The following is a 25,372-nucleotide window of genomic DNA, read 5'->3' as shown; positions in this document are numbered from 1 at the left end:
GCAAAGTCCGCTCAGTCGGCAGAACAGGATTGGGCTTCGGTGTGATGTGGCAGGCAGGTGACATTGGGCGCAGCAGGAGGATGGTGTGTGGTGTCGGATTGTTGCATGCTGAAGTCAGTCCTGGTTCCATCACTACTGCACTTCACTCAGTTTTATCAAAGTTCATTCTTCATTAATCTAAGTAATTCTTACCGTAATACCATTAATATAGCACATAACAGTTATAATAATGATGACATACAGTGGCAGGATTATATAGCATACAATTTAATCTATTGGCTGTTCTCACCTAAAATCAAATCCCCTTGAGGCACACATCGGACTTCCCCATCCTTCCGCATCACCCACCAAGTGCACCCAGGCCCTTGAGCAAAAGCAATCCCCTGAACAGGTTTGCCTTTGCCTGAGGCAGGAGTAACCCAGACTGTTTTCCCTAGCATATTTTTCATGTGCACTACAGGGACTTTATCCCCTTCTACAGTACGTAAAAGCAGGGCCAGCTCGATTGGCAGATCCTCTAGGGTTGACTAACCAGGTGGCCTTTGCTAGATGTGTATCCCAATGTTTGAAAGTCCCACCACCCATTGCTCTCAATGTAGTCTTTAACAGTCCATTGTATCGCTCGATTTTTCCGGAGGCTGGTGCATGATAGGGGATGTGATACACCCACTCAATGCCGTGCTCTTTGGCCCAGGTGTCTATGAGATTGTTCCGGAAATGAGTCCCGTTGTCTGACTCAATTCTTTCTGGGGTACCATGTCGCCATAAGATTTGCTTTTCAAGGCTCAGGATAGTGTTCCGGGCGGTGGCATGGGGCACGGGATATGTTTCCAGCCAGCCGGTGGTTGCTTCCACCATCGTAAGCACATAGCGCTTACCTTGACGGGTTTGTGGGAGTGTGATATAGTCAATCTGCCAGGCCTCTCCATATTTGTATTTCAGCCATCGTCCTCCATACCAAACGAGGCTTTAACCGCTTGGCTTGCTTAATTGCAGTGCATGTTTCACATTCATGGATGACCTGTGCGATAGTGTCCATGGTCAGGTCCACCCCTCGATCACGAACCCATCTATATGTTGCATCTCTTCCCTGATGGCCTGAGGTGTCGTGGGCCCACCAAGCCATGAATAATTCACCCTTATGCTGCCAATCCAGATCTACCTGAGCCACTTCAATTCTAGCAGCCTTGTCTACCTGTTGATTGTTTTGATGTTCTTCAGTGGCCCGGCTCTTAGGTACATGGGCATCTACGTGACGTACTTTCACAACCAGGTTCTCTAGCCGGGCAGCAATATCTTGCCACAATGCAGCAGCCCAGATGGGTTTACCTCTGCGTTGCCAATTACTCCACTTCCATTGCTGCAACCACCCCCACAGAGCATTTGCCACCATCCATGAATCAGTATAAAGATAAAGTATTGGCCATTTTGCTCGTTCAGCAATGTCTAAAGCCAGCTGGATGCTTTCACCTCTGCAGACTGACTTGATTCACCTTCTCCTTCTGCAGTTTCTGCAACTTGTCCTATAGGACTCCATACAGCCGCCTTCCACCTCCGATGCTTTCCTACAATACGACAGGACCCATCAGTGAACAGGGCATATTGCCTCTCATGTTCTGGCAGTTTATTATACAGTGGGGCCTCTTCAGCACGCGTTACCTCCTCCTCTAGTGATATTCCAAAATCTTTGCCTTCTGGCCAGTCTGTAATCACTTCCAGAATTCCTGGGTGACTAAGGTTTCCTATTCGACTTCGTTGTGTGATCAGTGCAACCCACTTACTCCACGTAGCATCAGTTGCATGATGTGTAGAAGGGACCTTCCCTTTGAACATCCAGCCTAGCACTGGCAGTCGGGGTGCCAACAGGAGCTGTGTTTCAGTACCAACCACTTCTGAAGCAGCCTGAACTCCTTCATATGCTGCTAATATCTCCCTTTCAGTTGGAGTATAGCGGGCCTCAGATCCTCGATATCCCCGACTCCAAAACCCTAGAGGTCGACCTCGGGTCTCCCCAGGTGCTTTCTGCCAGAGACTCCAGGTAGGGCCATTCTCCCCGGCTGTGGTGTAGAGCACATTTTTAACATCTGGTCCTACTCGGACCGGCCCAAGGGCTACTGCATGAACTATCTCCCGTTTAATCTGTTCGAAGGCTTGTTGTTGTTCAGGGCCCCATTTAAAATCGTTCTTCTTCCGGGTCACTTGGTAGAGAGGGCCTACAATCAGACTATAATTTGGAATATGCATTCTCCAAAACCCTACAACACCTAAGAAAGCTTGTGTTTCCTGTTTACTAGTTGGTGGAGACATAGCTGCTATTTTGTTAATCACATCCATTGGGATGTGACGGCGTCCATCTTGCCATTTTATTCCTAAAAATTGAATCTCCTGTGCAGGTCCCTTCACCTTACTCCGTTTTATGGCAAAACCGGCTTTCAGAAGAATTTGGATTATTTTCTCCCCTTTCTCAAAAACTTCTTCTGCTGTATTGCCCCATACGATGATGTCATCAATGTACTGCAGGTGTTCTGGAGCTCCACCTTTTTCCAGTGCATTCTGGATTAGTCCATGGCAAATGGTGGGGCTGTGTTTCCACCCCTGGGGCAGTCGATTCCAGGTGTACTGGATGCCCCTCCAAGTGAAAGCAAACTGTGGCCGGCACTCTGCTGCCAAAGGGATTGAGAAAAATGCATTAGCAATATCATTTGTGGCGTACCACTTGGCTGCTTTTGACTCCAGTTCATATTGAAGTTCTAGCATGTCTGGCACAGCAGCACTCAGCGGTGGCGTGACTTCATTCAGGCCACGATAGTCTACTGTTAGTCTCCATTCTCCATTAGACTTTCGCACTGGCCATATGGGGCTGTTAAAGGGTGAGCGAGTCCTGCTGATCACTCCTTGGCTCTCCAGTTGACGAATCAGCATATGGATGGGAATCAGGGAGTCTCGGTTGGTGCGATATTGCCGCCAGTGCACCGTTGTGGTAGCGATCGGCACCTGTTGTTCTTCGACCCTCAGCAACCCCACAACCGAAGGGTCCTCAGAGAGACCAGGTAAGGTGGACAACTGTTCAATTCCCTCTGTCTCCAAGGCAGCTATACCAAAAGCCCACCGATACCCCTTTGGGTCTTTAAAATACCCTCTCCTGAGATAGTCTATGCCAAGGATGCATGGGGCCTCTGGGCCAGTCACAATGGGGTGTTTCTGCCACTCATTCCCAGTTAGGCTTATTTCAGCCTCCAATACAGTTAGCTGTTGAGATCCCCCTGTCACACCAGAGATACAGATGGGTTCTGCCCCTTTATAACTTGATGGCATTAGAGTACACTGTGCACCGGTATCCACTAGAGCCTTATACTCCTGTGGGTGTGATGTGCCAGGCCATCGAATCCACACAGTCCAGTAAACCCGGTTGTCCCTTTCCTCCACCTGGCTGGAGGCAGGGCCCCTCTAATCCTGGTCAGAGTATTTGTTACTCACTTCTTGTAAAAATGACTTAGAGGTCCCTTCAAGAGGGTCAGAAGCCCTTCTACTTTGTCTGGAAACCGGAGCGGCATCTTTCCTGGAAGAATCCCCTTTTCTGGTTGTTTTTCCTTTCAATTCACGTACCTGTGCATCTAGGACCGAGGTGGGTTTTCTATCCCACTTCCTCATGTCCTCTCCGTGGTCACGCAGGTAAAACCACAGGGTACCCCGTGGTGTATACCTTCTATATTCTCTCTCTTGATCAGAGGAACGCTCACTCCTAATAGCTGAGATATTGGTCTGTACAGGTGGGGAGTAGGAGGTTTTGATCAGTTCGATCAGTTCTTCGGACTTTTCGGACAGTTTTTCCACAGCCGAGACACAGGCTCGTAGGGATGAAGAGAGATTTTCTTCATATTGCCGGAGTTGGCGAGCCATTTCATCCACTGTCGGTGCCTCTTCGTCTTTCCAAGTTAGTACTGCCAATGGGTTGGCATACGAAGATGGTGCGCTCCGTACAAACTTCCGCCACATGGGTCGTGTGCATTGAACTTCATCTGGATCTTTGGGTAATTGTAAACTGTCCGGGTCATAATAAATCATCTCTAGCACGGCTAATTCCCTCAGGTACTGAATACCTCTTTCCATGGAGGTCCACTTGCCTGGTTGACATATAACGTCTTCCTTGAAGGGATACCTTTCCTTCACACTTGACAGGAGTCGCCTCCAGAGGCTGAGGGCTTGTGTCCCTTTTCCAATCGCCTTATCAATGCCACCTTCCCTAGCAAGTGATCCCAGCTGCTTGGCTTCCTTACCCTCTAATTCCAGGCTACTAGCCCCATTGTCCCAGCAGCGGAGCAGCCAGGTGATAATGTGCTCACCTGGACGACGGCTGAAATCTTTTCGCATATCCCGCAGCTCACTCAGGGATAGAGATCGGGTGATTACTTCTGGTTCTGCCTCTTCCTCCTGTTCTCGTGATGGCCCTGGTTCATCTTCATCCTTCGCTACATGAGCTGATTTTTTTGTATATTTCTTCTTCTGTATAGGGGCGACTGATACTGGCACAGATTGGTTCTCTGGTTCAGCCGCAGCGCCTGTCGCAGGGGTCGGAGTAGCCGCAGCGCCTGTCGCAGGGGTCGGAGTAGCCGCAGCGCCTGTCGCAGGGGTCGGAGTAGCTGCAGTGTCTGTTGTCGGGGCTGGAGTAGCCGCCTTGCCTGTCGCTAGGGTTGCAGTAGCTGCTGTGTCTGTTGCAGGGGTTGGAGTAGCCGCAGTATCTGTCGGTCTGTTTTCCCTCCCTTCCCCCTGAGGGTGCTGCATAGTATTGAGCAGTGTTTGGTAGATACTAGCCAGGGCCCAGCACAGTGCGATAAGTTGTGCCTCTTTGGAATCGCCACAGCATTTTCCTTTTAGATAATCTATCATTTTATCAGGGTCCTGTAGTTGTTCAGGAGTGAAGTTCCAAACCATTGGAGGTGAGAAGTTCTCTAGATACCTGCCCATTTTCTCCCACATGCCATGCCACCCATGGTTATTAAGCCTCGGGGCAGATTTCCGAAAGGTATTCTTAAACAGTTGTTTAACCTTAAACAAGGCCTGGAACACATTCAGGAGACATAACAATAGGAACATGCTGGTTTGAACATCCCAAGGATATTCAAAATTCTCAAGAGCCACTGTAATTTGCCTGGAGGAGAAGGGGAAGGTGAAGAAATGTGTCTCCCCTGTGGCTTGGCTCTCCGATGAGAAAAGGTACAAGGTGTAATTATTAATAGTTTCTGATAGACGGCTCCCGAAGTACGGAGGTGACGGCAATGCTGAGTACAAATACCAGATTAGTTCCACAACCAGCAATTCTATCATATCATAAGCCAGTGTTACAAAGTACAACAACATGATAACTCTGGCCCAATTCCCACGGGTGATAAACAGCACAACAGGGAGCATATACTGCAAGTAAGGTATTACATAACGCACCTTTAAGAACAAGTGCACCAACTTTGAGAGCAAATACATCAACATTGTGACCAGCAACTATTGAACTAATATAATGTATGTTTATAACAAATTTGTTCTAACACAGTCCAGTCAGATTTGTCGTTATCTCAACCCGTCGAGCCCCACGTTGGGCGCCAAAAAGGACTGTCGTGGTTTAACCCCAGCCAGCAGCTAAGCACCACGCAGCCGCTCGCTCACTGCCCCCCACCCCTGGGATGGGGGAGCGAATCAGGAAAAAAAACTCGTGAGTTGAGATAAAGACAGTTTAATAGGACAGAAAGGAATGAAAAACAATGATAATGATAATAATAATAATATGACAATAGCAATACTAAAAGAATTAAACTATACAAAGCAAGTGGTGCACAATGCAATTGCTCACCACTCGTTGACCGATGTCCAGTTAGTTCCCGAGCCACGATCCGCGCCGCTCGGCCAACTCCCCCCTGTTTATATACTGGGCATGACGTTCCATGGTATGGAATACCCCTTTGGCTAGTTCAAGTCAGCTGCCCCGGCTATGCTCCCTCCCAGCTTCTTGCACACCTGCTTACTGGCAGAGCACGGGAAACTGGAAAGTCCTTGGCTGAAGATAAGTGCTACTTAGCAACAACTAAAACATCGGAGTGTTATCAACATCATTCTCACACTAAATCCAAAACACAGCACTGTAGCAGCTACTAAGAAGAAAATTAACTCTGTCCCAGCCGAAACCAGGACAATTTGTAAGTGATAATTCTTATTTTCAACACTGCTGTTAGCAGCAGAAAGCATCACAATTTGGGGAAGTGTTTTCAGGATAGGGCCCTTCACTTTCAATCCAGGAGTACTTAAGTTGAGTCTACTGCAAAATATAGTTGTTAAACTGAATTGCCTCTCCCATAACTGTCTCAGGGTGATTTAAGGTTTCTCCTATAAAATGGCAGTTATAAATCTATCAGAATGATCAAATTATTTATAGCACCCTGGAACCACAACTTGACTCCATGTTTTATATGGCTGCACGGTGACAGTGACTATGATATTTTGAGTTTTGGAGAATTTTTGTTCAGTTACAGGAAAACATAAAGCTTTTCCAGCACTAGATTTAGCAAAATTCTGGAAAGGAGCATCAACAAAGTCTATTACAATTTTACTTGTCTTCTTATCTTTTCTCTGCTCAGCTACTCTGATTAAAGTCTGCAGGCTTTTTCCTGACTTGCTCTCTGTCACTGCGCAGCTTGTAAAATGGACATCTTGCTTCATATGTTTTGAGATAAAACCTTTGCTCAGAATTGTGTGAAGACTCCAAATGCTAAATGGGAATAAAAATTAAATTTCTTATAAAATAAAGAGAGTGTGTTGATTTTTCAGAAGTTTAGACGGGCAATTTTGTACCAATCTGTGGCAACTTTGCATCATGTAGGAAGGTAGTAGACAATGAAAAATTGTTTTTAAAGACAGGTCACCTCTTTAAGCATTGCTTATAACCGTTCTTTAAATACAGTACTCATATGCTATGGTCATAATCTTTATTCATCATTCTTTAATCCCTTATGAACTGTTCATAAACATACCTTTTTAATTAAGTTCACATGTAATTTAAAAATTTCCTTTAATGATGTTGGCCCAGACAGCAAAGCCTATCCAGGACCACAATGTCACTAAATGAATGACTGCCAGGAAGGAAGGAAGGAAGGAAGGAAGGAAGCCAGTCCAGCAATCCCCAATAGACTTAGTAGGTTATACACTACCAATGGTAGGCAACTGTGCTGTGATTCCCGTAGGAGGCTAAGTCAGCCTTTGCTGTAAGAATGTCAACTTTGAATTATGTTTTTAATGTTAAGAAATAGGCAGGACTGTATTATTATGAGAAGTAATAACAATGCTTTTTCAGCTGAAAGTATTAATTCTGCCAAAAGTAGTTTTATTTTCTGTCAGGAGTGTTGAAACATGGCATTTTGTCTCAGATATTGGTTTGAAAACTTTGTCTGGGTAGCACCTCCTGGGAGCTACAGTTCAGGTATCTCTTGCCTTGTTCCCCACTGAGTTAAGCTCCCTAGTTAATTTTATCTCCCATAAGGGCATCCTGGTTATGCAGTTCTCATGAAGGATTGTGCTAGCAGTGGATAACTTTCTAGCCATGTGTCCAATTCTACTTCAAATCTTTCAGGTGCTGGAATTGCCATCATTCCTTTGTGAGGTCCTTCTAAATCCATTCAAATTTGCTGGTCAGAATTGCTGGTTTTCCTTTTCCTTGACAGTGGTTGCTTACTGCATTCCTTAAATCTCTCTTCCTTGTATCTCCTTCTTTGGAGCATTATCTACTTCAAGACTTCAATGAGAATAAATCTAAAGCGTGGTTCTTCCGGTCTGTAGTATTGATATGAGATATAGGCATAGACCTGCTGTGTGACCCAAAGGAAATCTTTCCTTTGCTCTGTGAATCCAGGTACCCACCAATAAAATGGAGATTGTCCTTTTCATTCTCATTGGAAAATAGTGAGGCTTTTGTCCTAAATATTGGCAAAGCCCTTAAATAATGCAGCAGTAGAAACATGCACAGATTAGTACTGATCAAGTCAGTAGTAATATGTTTTATCCAAAAGGTGTCAGCACATTTAATTTCTCTTTTTCTTTTTTTTTTTCCCTCTTATGTTAAAGATGTTGGAGCATTTTTTGAAGAGGGAATGTGGCTTCGTTACAACTTCCACTCTCCAGGGACTAGCATGAAGGATTTAATTAGCCGAACACTTTTGAGTTCTTCAGATCCTGAGACCACAGCACCCAATCTCAACTTGAATAAAGAAGAGCTCAGCTTCAGCTTCAGTACCACTAAGTCCCCTTGTGTCTTATTGTACATCAGCTCCTATACCCAAGACTTCATGGCTGTGCTTGTCAAGCCATCTGGTAAGCAACTGCTCTGGGCTTTCTCGATTGAAGGCACAATTGATAATAACACCAGGTCGACATTCAGCTGAAGCTCTGAACTAATGAGAGAGTCTCTTTACCCTTGTCATGTAAAAGTAAAGTACATGGGACCTGAACCTGTATTCTGCTGTACTAGGTTTTGTACTGATGTAACTGTTCAATTTAGTGGGGTTTCATTAGCCAACCGTCTCTCTCAAAACAAAATGGGAAAAAAAAACCAAAGCAAAGAACCGCTGTAACGGTCAGATCCATGCCATGCACTAGCATTATGGAGGGGACAAGTAGGCATCCACATGCAGGCACCTTAATTGCTGAACTCATGGCAAAATCACGAGTAGTCAGTGGAAAGTGTAATATACTATTCTTCTGAAAATCTGGATACCCACCGAGGCGGCTAAAATACAGATGTAGCATAGTATATAAGGTCCTAAACATTTTAGTGATGGTTGAAGGTTGGATATGGACCATTTGCTGTTACAGTATTAAAACTGTATATAAACTGAATATATTTTGATTCCAAATAGTGCCTTAGTGCCCCGCGAAAATCATAACTAGGATGATTTTACTACCCTTCTCTTTTATGGGGTAAGTCAATATGAGTATTCCACATGCCACTCATTTTTTTCCCTTCATGGGGAAGAAAGAAGGTGCATGAGAGAAATCCCACATCAGACAGCTAAACTATAGTTATAAAGGTCTAGGGTTGCTCTTTCGGGCCACAAAATTTCCAGTTTTGATCAATAATGGCATCTGGATTTCCCTTTTCAAACATCCTTCCTTCTAATCAAATATTAAAATTTGATTATGAAGAGTAGACACTTCACTTTTGTTTAGAAAAGAAAAATCTGTCTGGCAGTACGTCATGAATATCAATTAACCACTTTTGATTATACTTTTCTAACAATATAACCTGAGGTTTTCATTTCACCATATATTATTAAATTTCCATAGAAGTCCAGACGGTCACCCGTCAACAACAATTAAATGTGAGAGCCAGAAAGTCCCTTGTGTAGATTATGTGTCAGTGTTGACTTGTTGTAATTTTGCCTTTATTCAATGCATATCAATGGTTTATTCTTTGGAAAACATCATGCTTTTTATAACTTCAAAGAATTTTACTGCAGCAAGGATAATAATCTCAACAATAAAGTGCTACTTGATGTGCTCAAATTTGTACCAATTGTCCATATTGTTCAAGGCATAGCTCCGATTTGTTTGGTTCGCAATCTGGAGTGTTTACAAACATTTTGGTTTTGAGATGTTGGTCATTGACACATTTCTGGGTTATAAACTAGAAGCAGTTTTCAGCCCAGTAGCTTTATAATCTCAGACGCTAGCTCTCCTCCTACTGCAGAGACCAGCTCTGAGAGCAATTTAAGTGCAAAATGATAACAGTTGTATGTGAAAATAAAGAGGGGAAAATAGCTGGTGAATAAAGATCAAAATACCTGAGGGTGCTTTTCACATTTCTTTCACTAGGTAATCTGCAAATTCGGTACAGCCTAGGAGGCACCAAAGAGCCGTATAACATTGATGTTGACCACAGAAACATGGCTAATGGACAGCCCCATACTGTTAATATCACACGGAAAGGACGGGACATAGTACTGCAGGTAAGTTGTAGGTTGTTTGGTTCCATTACTTGTAGCTTGTAGCATTTTGTATCTTGATGGTTTCCATCCCTCTGAAGACATCAGTGCAGTTTAGGAAATAAAAAGTACAGTAGATGAGGTTCTGCTTGCAAATCGCACTCCTAGGAGTTAACAAAAGCTATTCTCTCCCTCTATTGCATCAAGTCATGCCGTTCTGAAATCCTCATTCTAGTGTGATCACAGCTGGGCTAATACAGGTGTCACTGTCGATGCTTGAGGGCATCAGAGATATCTGGGCTGATAGATAAAATGGGACTTAGGATAAACCTGCACCATTCTGGAGCAGCAGCTGGAAGCCAGGAGGGATACCCTACAGCATCTTAAATGGCAGTAGAGCCTGATGCACAGACAACTAAATATCATGCTATAAGTCCTGAGTCTGCAAATGAGAATGTCTTTAAATTTAAATTTACCCTGCAGCCCAGTGAAATTGGAAGAGCTGTTCTGCAAAGATGAGCAGATGCTTAAGTGTTTGTGTGACAGGAGTCTGAGACAGAAAGAAGGCACTTAGCTTTCGTTTATTTAGTTTTCGGTACAGCACAGGAGAGAACTTCATCTCTCCATATCTCAGTTTACAAACCTTTGAGATAGTATAGTACTATTTAAATAACTGAGGGGAGCACTGCAAGAAGCAATCAATGTTTCCAGGCAGCTTTCTCTCTGTGGTCATTACAGCACTCTGTTTTCATTCCCTGGTTGTCACATCTGCAAACATGGAGATTGCAGCAGTGTATGAGAACAGTTTTCTTGGCAGGAGAGTCAGGTGGATGGGGTAGATTAATCTGGATTTGATAGTTCATAAGAAGCAAACCAAAACCAATAACAAATGAAATATAAAAAGGGGAAGTCTCCTTGGGAACCAAGCCAAAAGGTGAAGGATCATAGCTGTCACAGTATTATCTACCTAAAGATTAAAATAGATCCCTGACAGTTATTTTTTCAAGCATCAAAAGGAAACCTTTTCAGTGCATTACAATGTCATTTGACTGAGGCTCTCGGTACTCAGAATAATACTGGATGCATTGAAGTAGAATTGTCATAAAATTATTTGCAAAATGCTAGATAATCTAAAAAATATATAGGTGATATACATCCAAACATTTTCCAGGCTTTTGGAGGTTGGGAGGGATATATATTGATATATGCATCTTTCTTGCATGTTGTTGCATTTGGATTTATTCCTCTTACTGCTAAATGGAAGCTAAAGAAAACCTACAGTTAGGTTCCCTTCTGCTGTTAAATGCTTCTATTTGGGGGAGGCATGGCGTGTTTCCTGTGGAGTAATAGCTGGCTGATTTAGGCAGCTGTAAAACTAAATAAATGATTTTCTGAAGAGATCAGATGAGATGCCTTGCCCAGTTGGAAAATATGTACACAGTTAAGTATCCCCGCCTTGCATCAACTCATCTACGTTTGGGGCCGAATAATATTTTTTCTCCAAGTGTTTTATGAGACCGCTACCTATCTAGGGCTTTGAAGAGCCAGAAACATTTTGGTTAGTGTTGCTCTGCTGGGGTAAAAATTTCTTAATCTAGTCAGTGTGCTTAAAACACAGCCGGTTTATGTAATCAGAAAGCAGATACATTCGAGGCTTATTAAATGAGACTATCTGTCTGATGCACATGAAAGAACAGGGAAAGGAGGGACCCATACAAAGCAAATCCAGAAATCCTACCCCCACTGTATCCTGAAACAGAAGATTTCTATCAAATTTTGTTTATTCTCCATAAGGAAGTTGATTTTGTTACTTATCTGGTTACGTTCTGTAAATGAGAGAACTGATATGAACAGAAATGGATCTGTTAAGTAGATTGTTCACTTGAAAATTAGTCCTGTTTTCAATATAAACTCTTCATGGTGTCTGAAAATACAGAAGATAGAAATACAATTTTTCTCAGTATCCAGAGGACAAATCATAAAGTATGAGTTTTCTCTTGCAGATCTGAGCAATGAACATTTGAGTAGACTTTTATTTCCTGCTAAATCCTTCTCCAACCTGATGAGCAGCTGGTTTGCTTGCTTTTAAAGAAGACAGCTTGCTTGCCAGGTGCTGCTGCTCACACTTCCACATCTCTACATGGCATAAAAATGTCACAAGAAGGATTTATTTCTCATCAAAGCTTCAATTCAAGAGTACTCAGTATTTTTGAGATCTTAACAGCAAGTTTAAACCTAGAATACCTGTCTTTCTAACTTAGTATAACAATCCTTTAGTGCCAGAGAGATTTAAAAAATCTGCAGCCAGGCAATAAATTGCTACCATATGTGAACTATATGAACTGGAGTTTTATCATGATTCTCAGGAGTGTCACTTATATACAAATACAGTAAAAGACTCATTATTGAACTCTATGAGACTTCATCCGATGCTAGCAGACAGGAGACCACTGATTACTTACATAAAACCAGAGTTACTCTCCAATCAATCAGAATTTGAGGTGATCTTGGAAATAAGCATATCCACAATATTGTATATCCATAAGGTAAGAAACAAGCACAAGAACAAATATTTAGTGTGAATTGTTTTCATTAGAATTACATCCTTATTCCTAACATACCAAGACAGTCAAGACTAAAGGTAGTAGCAAAGACTCCGTCAAAAGTTTTTGTATTTCAGTTTTCTACATTCACTGACTGCAGACAAATCAATAATTAATTCTACATTAAATAACAAGCTCCCATTTGTAATGCCAGTGGTTTCTCAAGGATAAGATTAAACATATACAGTTGACTTAGGTGTGAGGAAAACCAAATGACATAAATTCAGACAAAAATCAGACATAAAGATCTGCTTATTTTCTGTTGTTTCCATGAGGTGGGCAAAATTATCTTTTGCTAATAAGAATTCCTATCTCTCACCTCTAGTAAAATACCAGATACTAGTAACCATGGCACACCTCCAAGGTTGCATTAGTTCACCTGTGGCAAGAAAAAGCCCAGACTGACAGATGAGGAATGCATTATCCCAGTAAATGACATTTCAAGAGCTGAGCTTTAGGTCATGGAGGGCAAGTTTTACTTTGTTTGAGTTCATTAAAAGGTTTCATGCTTCAGCAGGGTATTTTCCATATCATAAAAACCAGATCACTCTTTACCAAGGGTTTATGAGTGATTAACGCTATTCACACATCAGTAAAATCTTCTTTTAAGAAAGCCAAGGACAAAAACTCCCTAGCAGAGGTTCTGATCCAAAGCCCACTGAAGTCAATGAAAGGCCTTCCATGGACTCCAGCAGGCTTTAAATTATACCTTAAAGAACTGCAACAGTTGCATCCTTAGTGCAAGACTCATACCTCTTGTTTCTGTGCATGTCCCCAGAGTAAAATAAGGGTGGAATCTGGATCAGAGACTTTTCTGTTCTGTTGCACAAAGCTATATCAGCATGTTACAAAGAAAAAAGAAAAAAACCAAACCATATGATGTGCTTTAATTTTTAGTGGAATAAAGCTGATATTCAACAGACTTGGACTGGGCCTCTCAGCTTCCGTACTAAGATATGCTTGTACATTCTCAACAGATCTCCAGTTCTTCGTACCTGCTTTAAAGCCATTTCTAGGAATGGGTTATGAGTCACAGCTTCTAATGCCTTCTTTGTTCCTGAAAACGATTAGACCTGAGCAACTTCTTCAGGACTCCAGTGTCCCAAATCCATCCATATACTTTCAGGACAACTATCAGCAGCCAGTGCACATCTGCTCAGAGGACCATATGAAAGGATAGCTGACAGTTCTCTCTTTCAGGTTTGAACAGTATGGAGAACTGTGGTAGAGAGGCTATACACAACAATACCATATATTCACAGTGTTAATTGCTGACTGTTCAAAGTGAACCTAATTATGAGGCTTTGACCTGAACTCAGCTGTTCATAAGATTGAGAATAATCCAGAACATTTATTTGTACAGATGTCCATTTTCCAGCTTCTCCAGAGGCAAGCAGTAGAAATACCCATCTTCTGTGAAAAATAATCAATGAAATATTTGACCCTTACCCAAATGAAACCAAGAAGAAACAGAATTTTTGCAAGTCTATTCTTTTATTTCCATTTTGAACTCTGCACTACTTGAAAAGAGATAACATTTGCAAACTCCTAGATGCTTAAAAAAATGTAAATCATACAAAGTTAATTCAAAACTAATCTGAAGTACAAAATAAAATGGCAAACATAATAGCAATAAAATAAAATGGGTGAAGTGGAGCAAAACAGTCTGCATATAATCCCAAGCTCAAATGCAATGAATATATCAAAGATTTTTATAGTTATAGATTAAATTTTTGTCTCATTCAAGGGAGTGGGAACTTTCACATAGACTTCAGTGAGGCTATAATTTCACCTCCTATCATTATTGTTGCTGTAGAATCATACCTAACTATCGTATTTCATATATTTTGAAGCCTCAACAGAATATGATCACTCTGTTTGAGCTCTTGCTTAGCAGAGGCCATAAAATTTCACCAAATGATTTTCTGCAGCTAACCCAAAAAGTAATGATAGCAGTATAAAACATTTTCTAGAAAGACATTTTATCTAGCTTTAAAGACTTCAAATGATAGAAAATTTACCATATCCTTTGGCCATGTATTCCCATGGTTAAGTGTCATTCCTGTAAAGAATTTGCACCTAATTTACAGTTTGAATTCCGCAGACTTCAGCATTTAACTTTGGGATTTTTGTGTCTATGCCTGTGTCCTGGTTTTGGCTGGGACAGAGTTAATTTTCTTCTTAGTAGCTGCTACAGTGCTGTGTTTTGGATTTAGTGTGAGAATGATGTTGATAACACTCTGATGTTTTAGTTGTTGCTAAGTAGTGCTTCTCTTAAGCCAAGGACTTTTCAGTTTCCCATGCTCTGCCAGCAAGCAGGTGTGCAAGAAGCTGGGAGGGAGCATAGCCGGGGCAGCTGACTTGAACTAGCCAAAGGGGTATTCCATACCATGGAACGTCATGCCCAGTATATAAACAGGGGGGAGTTGGCCGGGCGGCGCGGATCGTGGCTCGGGAACTAACTGGGCATCGGTCAGCGGGTGGTGAGCAATTGCATTGTGCATCACTGGTGGTTTTTTTTTTTGTTTGTTTGTTTGGGTTTTTTTCCCTTCCTCCCCCTCCTTTTTGTTATATTCCTTTTCATTACTATTATTATTATTATATATTTCATTATTACTGCTGTTAGTATTATATTTTACTTTAGTTATTAAACTGTTCTTATCTCAACCCACGAGTTTTACTTTTTTTTTTCCCCTCTTTCCTCCTCCTCACCCCATTGGGAGGGGGAAGGGGGAAGCAGCTGCGTGGTGCTTAGTTGCTGGCTGGGGTTAAACCACAACAGCCTGATAGATGAAAGAGTTGTTTGGTGTCAGGTGTCATTTCCCTTCACACTTTCTTATACATGCTGATTAAAACACCCTTTCATCTTGTCTGTAAGAAGCTAAATAAATTGAACTATTTTAGTTTACCATTAGAAGTCTATAGTTTTTGAGCCATAAAACAATTTTATAACTCTTCTCTCTAAAAACTCTCCCATTGAGTCATGTTTTGAAAACCTTTACCCTAGGATTAGACATGGTAATGGTAGTTATGCTGTCAAAATGATGTAGAAATGCTTTATTTATTTATTTATTTATTCATTCATTTTCTGGGCAAACATGCTGCCACAACATCCTTTGGACTGTGCTGTAAATTGTCTAGACTCCTGATTAATCTGAAGACTGGTTTAACTAGCATTTCACTGACTGGTAGGGAATGGGGAGGTACTGTTCATGATTTGAAAGAAAACAGCTAGACGCTATTTACAAATTCCACAGCAGCTGGCATGAATAAAACAGGTTTTAAATATGCAGGACTTTAACCACAAATAAACATGTAAACCATAGTTAATACCAGTGCAACTGTAACCCTCTGTTTTTTTTCTAATAATCAGGTAATTATATTATATTAAAAGCATATTTAACGAACTTTCAAGCAGGTTTTGCTTTAAAGAACAAAAAATCATTTACTCGATTAATAATAAAGGCCTTCCTGCTGAAATGAATTATTTAAAATCCCTGGAGATATGTGATTTCCACTATGTATTGCCATTCTGCAATGGCAATGTATTACTCAAAATGCTACTGCAACAGAAAGGCAAACTCAGACCATTTTCTAGAGCAGAACCATATGTTACATTTGCTTGTTTAATGCATTAGCACTCAGTTTACCCACAGCTGCTAAGCTCTTTTCTCAATCAGAAGTCACAAGGAAATGTTTTTTGCTCACATTTGAATATATAGTTTTTTTCACAAATAGGTGACAAAGTAGCATAAAAAGCTATCAATATGAGAAATTTTGGAAATAAAATAAAGCTTATATTGATATAGTATCTCATTCCTATAATCCTAAACGCCATTTGTTTTCCAAAATGTAAAGAAATACAGACCCTGATCTTTGCATACTTCAAATTCTCTCCCAGTATAATGATGTTACAGATGTTGCAGAAGACTAGGTATTCAATCCTCAAAAGAGTCTGTAAACAGCAAGAAAGAGCACAACAGAATTTAAATCATATGCATCAGAATCAGAAATGAATGAATAATTCATGAATTAATAATTTTCTTACCTATTCTTTTGTGCTCACAGGATGTCCATGAGCTCCTAGCAGTTTTATTGATTTTATCCTTCACTGAATTCACTCAACTTCTTTATTTTACACTGTGACTTACAATCTTTCAGGTAAAGACAGCAGTTATGGGTAGGCAGGAAGCTCATAAATGAGCCATTTCTACTTCCCTTTTGTGCACAATGGAGTTGGTCAGTGGCATCTGCCAAGTCAGCACATCCCCATAGAATCTCAGCTAGCTGAAAGTCAGACAAAATGTTTTCATAAACAAGAACTCCTTTCATTCATCAGTAAAAAAGAGGGTGGAATATCCTTACGCTGAAGATCAGAACATGGAGTCAGACCTTTCTCTTCCTGCAGATATACATTGGGGAAAACACGATCCATAGAGCCCCATCTGGGGGTACCATTTTGCCCTGTGGTTTCATGGTTGTAAAACCTGAGCCTGCCACCTTCCCTGTAGCTGCTGCAGAGGGGCAGGGGCAGGTGTTGAAGTACCTATCTTTACAAAAGTTTTACCCTCTCTCTACATCAGCTGAGATAGTTTCAAATCTTGAGGCTTTTGGAAGAATATTGTTTACTTTCTGTTCTGTAAAACCACTCCATAGGAGAGGAACTCTTTTACATATCCATCCTTCCACTCACATCTTTTCAGCAGAGCCTGTATTGCTGGATTCAGAGGAATTGTTCAGTTGTCTTGTCCCAAACTTTGGCCATGTCTAGGCCACATATCATGATAAGACCCAGAAGTGAAATATCTTCCTCATCCTACACCCCCTTGTCCCTTGGAAATAAAGCTAGGGCATTCAGGCCACAAGGGAGTCTGATAGCTCCCCCAGTCTGCATATCAGAGCAGAGCAAAGGTCTGCAGAGCATATCAGCAGGCTTGAGTGAGTAACCACCTCACATGTGTTACCTACGCTGGCTTACGTTGAGACTATTTCCTTCTTCTATACTGTATTTCCAGTGTTGAATGTGTGTTTTCCTTGGCCTGTATGATTGCTGGTTTGGCATCATTTTTTACTGGAATTAAAGAAAGAACAAAAGAATCATTAAGTATTTTCAGAGTCTAAGATTAAGCCTAAAAAAGTCAAAACTTAACATGAGATAGGTACTTTCCATTATATGGCAGCACACATTGGACAAATTAATGTCCTGTGAAAGTCATCTTTAGGTACCTGAGGTAGATCTCTTTAATTTTAATAACTTGGCATTATATGACCTGCTATTGCTTCTGTTAACATTTGCTGTAATTCATCTATTAAAGAAAGCAATAAAAAGTCAACAGATAGATACATGAAAGAAGCATCAGAGAATTGCTTCAATTGAAGTCAGCCAGAATAGTGTCCTTTTCCTCATCAGTGCTTCTGTTACAATTTTAGTTATGTATCTACATTTCCATTTAAATTTTATCCCATTTTTTGTATTTTTTTACAGTGAGACAAATTATCCCTGACATTATTTATTAGAGCAACAATAGCTGCAGGAATATATACAAGCTTATTGCACATAAAGGATTCAGGTTTTTAAACAGAAAAAAAACCTTCATATTTATTTTTTTTTTTCTGCAATGTATCTATGTTTTTTCTGTGTCTGTATCCCATGTCGATCACGTTTCTAGTCTAAATCCCTGCCAAAAAGAGACTTTATCTTAAAAGACTGCAGTTGACATTTATTTTAAAAAACTGCAAAAGGCTAAATCAATGCATTAAACCAGCAACAGATTTAGAGTGGTTCCTAAAACAGTATTAACTATACCTCTATAGAAATTTCATCTGAACAGTTCAAAGCACAATGCCAACCTTAAGTTCGCTGGTGAGTTATGTGCCGCCTCCTGTCTTCCAGATGAGCAGTGAGGCTGCAGGTCTGTGACAGTCTAAGCCAGTAAAAATGCTAGGTTTATGGTCCTACCTTTTTCTCTGGATCCACTATTCGTTTACAGCCTCTGGCTTGTCCCTGCTCTGGCTCTGATCCGATCCACAATAACCTGGGTCAAGGACCTAACCTGGCAGAAAAAGATCAGCGAAGCACTAGTGCCACACTAAGGAAGGAGCTGAATTGCAGTAATAGTGGCTTTGATCAGCCTGAGGAATTACACTATTGCCACCTGAATCTGCTCCTTTTCTGTTGTATTAAAAAAAAAAAAAAAAAATTCAAATATCACAATATTAAAAATATTGTTTGTAAGTTTTTTCCTAACCTTTCAGCACGGGAATAATCATCTATATTTCACCAATATGAAGTCATAATATCTCCTATTTGATTTTCATAGACAACTTCCTGCTTTCTCCGACATTACTATCATGCTTGGGAGGAGCTCCACCTAAACACCTGCACACCGCCTTGTTATTTCCTTGGGCTCTTGTGCCTAGACTATTCTAACTTTGTAGGCATTTTTGAGCAGGAACCTTCTTTTTGTTATGCAATATTATAGCACTTAGCACAAAAAGCCCTTGTCCAGGACCAGAGGAGCTTTTTAATACAAGTGATAAATCATCATAATAATGCAGAAGAGAAATACTACGTTGGTCATGATGGTAACACATCCCCTTCTTCATCCTGCTATTACTGAAGTCAATAGCAAAGCTGTATTGACTTCAGATGGTGTAAGATTAAGCCTTACAGCATTATTATTCCATATCATTTTGAAAATTTTTTTTATAAAATGTCTTCAGCATAAAGAAAAACCTTAGCTTTATAGCAATACACACACACAGGCTGGACTGACAATGATAGAGATGTAGATACATCCACAGGGTGAATATAATGCGTGCGTATGTATATACACCTTTTATATATATATCTTTTTATATTTTTTTTCTGAGACTACTAAGGTGATGTAAGCATTATGTTTGCCCTTAGATTGATATGTCTGTTAATCTCAGCACTCCTGTCAAGATTAGTTTTATTATCTAAGTGAACAGTAATTTAAAAGAAATAGCATTTTATTGAACTTCGGCTTAAATCCCAGCAACTTCAGATAAAGACAGTCTGCCTTGGTGTGACGTGACTTGAGAACTGAAACTGCAAGTTCCTCAGAAACTGCCATCTACTTTCATCTGTGTAATGCTCAAAGCCACACTGTGTGTTTATATTAAGCTCAAACGAAATTAATGAGTTTTTAAAGAAAAGTAGCTGTAATGAAAAATCTTAAATATAATGTAAAAATTGTAATTTAATACAAATTCATGACATCAACCTCTGTGTATGCAGAGGTTCTATTTAATTTTCATTAAATAATGTAATATCTTTTTTCAAATATCATTTGACACTAGTAATTCCTTTTTTATTATGTGTCTTATATTAAATTAATAGCCTAGTATTTCTTACAAAGACTGCAGGCTACTTAGTTCCAGCTGCTTACACTTGAGCACCCACTGGATGGCAGTCACATACAACTTTGGAAAGAATTCAGCTTGGTCCTTTAACTCGCTGACCTAAAAAGAAATCCTAGGTTAAGTGCCTCTAAAAAAAAGTTTTCTTTTATTAGATAATGTTAGTTTAGAACAAAGACAAGCAATAAAAGTGAGCAGACAGAAATCTCACTATTCCCACACTGTTGTCTTGTGGTGCACCACTTCATTTCAGCTGCCAGGATTAGAGAAGGGCATAGCTCAAAACTGGCCGTGGAAAGCAATGCAGGCGTCCCCCATGGGACAAGAGATGCCAGAGCTGGCAGTGGAGCAGGAGCTGGCTCTATTGCTAATCAGAAATGCTTGTCCCTACTGATGGCAAGGCCAGGAAATCAGTATCAACAGTATTTAAATGGAGATTTATTTCAACCAGGAATCAAAACAACCCAAAACTTCAGAGTCGTTAAACCCTTAAAACAATTCATAGCTGAACTCATTCTGAAATCTTTCCTTGACTTCCATGAGATCTGGAAAATATATGTGAGTAGATAGATTCAGTTATCGATTCAGTACAAGAGGTCAGTTTAAACTAATAATCCTAAACAGTAAACCGGCTCTATCTGTTAGAGCCTACAACGTAACACAGCGTTAGTCTCCTTGTTGCCATCCCTGGCTCCCACACATGGCAGGATCTTTTGCCTCTGCACCATGATGGTATGCTCTGCCACACTGAAGTCCCAAGGGGAGACAAGGTCTCTGGAAGGATTTTTTTTTTTTTTTTTAATCTGGCCAAGATCACCGCTAACTAAAGTGTTCCAAGATGGGGCACACCTGCTCATATCTTTGATTCCTTTTTGGCTGCACCAGAAAGCTGCATGGTTTCACCACTGGCATGCCCTGCATGCCCTGCTGCAGCCTCTCTCTTTGAGCTTTGCCACAGAAGTCCCACTGGAGGACTCTGGTGTGCAGCTATGCATATGGGTCTGCCTCTGCCTCCCTCCTGTGCTTGTGTAGGGATTTCCCAGAGGAATCAGAAAAAAAGGGGGGAGAGGGAGAGGGCAAGAGCACTAGTTCCCTGTTCTTTGCTCCTCTGCCAAAATACTGGCACCATCCTACTTTCCAGAGATGTGCAACTTATGACCACACACCTGTTTGAGGGATTTGGTGAAATACAGTATCATTATTTTGGGATCATAGTCATAGTGTAATGGTATATTTTTACTTATTTTAAATGTGTCTGCCATTATGCGTTTTTGCCAGGAAAGACAAAGTTGGAGAACTGTGTCTGCTGGAACAAAATGAGGTTTGCAATGCTCTTTCATTCCTGAAGGATTTTCCACCGTGGCCTCAGAAGAGCTTCTTAGCAAATATAGCGTGTTTGATTGATTACCTGAACTACAAAACCTAAGCTTTGGGTGATGGGGTGATATATTAGATATTCTGGGACCAAATTATAGAGCAGCTTGAAAATAAAAACCTGCACCTCAGAGCTGTTGCTGTACTTCATGGGCTGAAGGCAGCCTTGCAGGGAACCTGTATTGCAAAGAAATAAACTATAGCTTTACATAGCTAATATACTGATTCTCTTTTAATCCATTATGAACCAGCCTTTCCACATCCTGAACACTAACTGAAGACAAAGGGAGTTTCACCACACCACAGCTGGCAGGATTTGATATTCTGTATTTGTGCATGTAAATGCTCACAGTGATTCATCATTTAAATTGACTTTTCATTTTCAGGTATGTCCTGCAGACACAATTAGCATTCTCAGGTAGAGGCTGCCTGTACATTAGGCAGAGATTATTTTTTTATTACTTGTTCCTAACAGTCACTCTGATAATGGACACCTGGACCACGGCTACAGCTCTAGAATACCCACAATACATTGATAAATGAAATGATAGATTGATAATTATTATTATTTTTATTATTATTATTATTATTTATTAGTATCTTATCAGAGTAACGATGATCTGATCAACCCCACTGCTTAGATTCCAAGTCACAAAAAAAAGAAATATTTAAACATTGCTCCAGATTGATTTTGGAAAAAGAACTTAAATGTTGATGATGTTGACAAATAGCAATGTATGCGGTAGTACGCCAGATTATTTTTTCAGAGTTACTTCAGCATATTTTAAGTCATACATATAAAAGGAGAACCTAGAAGATGAATCCTGTGCAATCAGAATGTATCAGAAATAATTCCACTGCAGGCAAAGAAGTTACATGAGGTTAAAATCTTGGCATATGAGAGACTGGAGAATCAGGGGTTTGTGGATCAGTGTTTTTCACCAATCTTTTCGTGATATGCCTCTCTGAAGTCTATACCTTTTGTTTAATAACCATACTGGTAAACACCATGACAGCTCTAAGCCGTTCCTATCTGTCTTCTGAAATAAGAAGAGAATATTTTTTCACTTGGTATGCCCTCAGCTCCCATGGACAACGGATCTGACACTTGTGATGTTAGATGCTGGAACACTGATTTCTGTTCCACCAGGGAAACCAACAGCAAGCACTTAACTGGAGTTCGTACTTAGTAGGACCTGCTGTGGTTAAGGTTAAGATCTGTTTTGTATTTTAACTCTTTGTAATTGCTTGACTACACCCTTTCAAATATAACTCTTTTTGAGTTGAAATTATATAACTCTAATTTCAGGTAAAATATGTATTTCTGCTGTTTATTAAAAATCTGAGAAAAGCTGTTCAAGATACTCTGAACAAACTGAAACTTCTTAGTTTTTAATTATGAAGAAGTTTTTTCCATATATTTAGCTTAAAAGTCTACAGTTTAAAATTGGGAGATAGCCAGCAGTCATGCTAATAAACATTCATGGCCAAATTTTAAATAATCGGTGTGAAAACTAGTTATGATCAATTAAAAATAATTTCTGAACATGAGTATTTGCTAGTCATCTTTTTTCACCTGCAGAGAACATTTTCCCTCTGTGTTTATTATGTATATACACTTCATTTGTTGGGGCTTTATGGGGCAGTACAAGAAAGACAGGACCCCTCTTTTCCAGTTACTATAGTTTTTTGAGATGATTGCCTCTGCAGATTCATAGGTATGACATCAGTAGGTTTTCCAAGTACATGAACTCACAGTATTCCAGGGTATCAGGGTATTCAGCCCTTCAGTTCTATGCTATCTGCCATTCGTTTACTTTTAACCACTGAATTGAACATTTGCAGTATCGTTAAAGCAAACTAATCCAAGATAATAATATTTTGAAATTAGAAATTAGAAATACGGCAAAAAGTTACGTGAAAAAATTGTATGCCCTTTACTGTTGCAGTTCTCCAGAAATACTTCTGCAGTCTATTATACCCTGCAAAGTCTTAAATCACATATATGAGTTTCTATCCTGTTTTGTGCCAAGGTAAGGCCAGAATAAAATAAACAGTTGTTGTTCTGCCCTCTTTAAGCCTGTGTAATAAACACGTAAAGCCGAGAAAATAAATAACAACAGCAAAGATAAAAATTCACCCCAATTACCTTTATGAAATCTGAACATCAAAACTCTATTGAGCTGTATTGAACTCTCTTAATAGTGCTATCACTAAGCATAGGCAATTTATTTTATTCATCTCTCTTCACATTTTTCTGTTAAATAGTTAAAACCCAGGAAAAAATATGCTAATGTAATGTGATCGTTGTGTCATATCTGGGACAATATGAGTTTCCTATAGATTAAACTATTTAGCTAAGCTGATTACTCTTGAATTTATTTTTTAGGTTTCACTAGGTGTCATCACAATTAAATTGAACAACATTTTCAACAAGAAAATAATAAACATGAAGTGCAAGAAAGTATGTCTTATTAGTGTATGACTTTTCTGAGAGAAAAGGAGAATGCCCAACACCTGCATTAGTCTCAAATTCTCAGCTATGTAAGTCTAGCTTGGGCAGTAACGTATGTCCCAAATAAGCTGTTTTATTATTGATGTTGATGCTGTTGTAATTTTTAGCAATTATATTGAAGCACACAAGCAAAAGCTGAAGTGATTCTACAAAAGCTACAACAAACAAATGTTCAATATAGGTATTTTCCAGGCCTTGGGAACTATGGAGATGGCAGATATGGAAGGAAGGTCTTTATCGAAAAGAAAGCAGAGCATATCAGAGTTGTAAGTGGTGGCATAAACTCCTTAAAGTAGACCTGATTCAGTAGCACTGTAAGAAGGTGGATCAATTCAAAATACTCATAATTTCTTTTCTCTTTCCCCAGCTTGATCACTATCCTCCAACAAGTTACAGCCTGCCAACAGCATCTGACATTCAGTTCAATTCCCCAAAGGCACTATTCCTAGGAAAAGTTATAGGTAAGATTTCATTTTATACCTGGTTATTTTATTAGGTATTTTCAGAGAATACTGAAAACAGTAAGCACACAGGACAACGATGTGTGTCATGTTTGCAGCAGAACACCTGCTGCACGTCATTCTTGACTAGAAAGCGGTGATATTGGAGTTATAGCTAAAGGAAGGGTTATGTTCACCTCGTCACACAGGCTGATGTGCACACAAATAAGTGATTGTCTGCCCAGTGCATGGAAAAAAACAGATACGGGTAAAGAGACACTTGTAATATCATATTTCTGAAGTTTCATTACCCTCTCAGTGTCAGGTGGAGGGAATATGAGGAAACCACTTCTTCTATGAGGAGATATTGAAGTTATTTTGAATATTATCATTCACTGTGAAGTTAGCATATGCTTCGTATAATGCCTTTATCCATGTAGTCAGCCTTTTTATCCCAGTGCATCCTCTTGTAGCATAACTGTCCCTTATCAGTCTGGCAAAACTGCCACTTTCTCACAGTGAGGCCCACCAGCAAGGTCCTTTGGAAGTCTGTAACACCTACAGTAACACTCATCTAGATATTTTCCATCCCTTTTATGGACCTCATCGTTATTTCCCAGTGCAGCAGCTTCCTGGCCAGCTCCCCAGCTGAACTCAAGAGGCAATATAGATGCATCTTAATCTGCCTTGGCTTCACTTTCAGGCCATTCTACTTTCCATTGTTTAATTTTTCCACTACTGGCATCTTACATGAATTTCCAGGATTACTTACTTCAGGAATCAATTATTCCCCTGACGTTTACAGCTTTTAAGGAGGGCTTTTTCGCCTTTTCAGAGATAAGGGGGTATTGATATTATTTCCTCTAAGTGCTTTGTACAGGGATGTGGTTGCTTGAACTGCAGTGAAGGGTTTAATCCAGAAAATTGTCAGCTTTTCTTTGTTTAGTGGTGTAAGGCAGTAATCTGTGAACACAGTGAACTGCTTTTTGAAGTGGAAAAGCAATTGACCACACAGCTAATGTGACTTTTTGAAGATACACTTTTCCATTTGTTTCATTTTTAAAATTTAACATGTTGAACTTCTGTGAAATAGGAAAT

General features: G+C 40.1%; 1 protein-coding gene across 1 annotated transcript in view; it reads left to right on the top strand.

Annotated features, from left to right (window-relative positions):
* Positions 1-25,372, top strand: part of CNTNAP2 (contactin associated protein 2) — a 1,235,323-nt gene that overhangs the window by 1,134,242 nt on the left and 75,709 nt on the right. The window contains exons 19-21 of the mRNA XM_050890726.1: positions 8,104-8,349; positions 9,850-9,983; positions 24,202-24,295. Coding sequence (XP_050746683.1) covers positions 8,104-8,349; positions 9,850-9,983; positions 24,202-24,295 — 474 coding nt within the window. The remainder of the gene's footprint in view (positions 1-8,103; positions 8,350-9,849; positions 9,984-24,201; positions 24,296-25,372) is intronic.

The sequence above is a fragment of the Gymnogyps californianus genome, chromosome 2 (genome assembly GCF_018139145.2).
Source record: "Gymnogyps californianus isolate 813 chromosome 2, ASM1813914v2, whole genome shotgun sequence".
NCBI lineage: Eukaryota > Metazoa > Chordata > Aves > Accipitriformes > Cathartidae > Gymnogyps > Gymnogyps californianus.
Note: the sequence above shows the minus strand (reverse complement) of the source record. Positions and strands in the feature narration are given on the sequence as shown.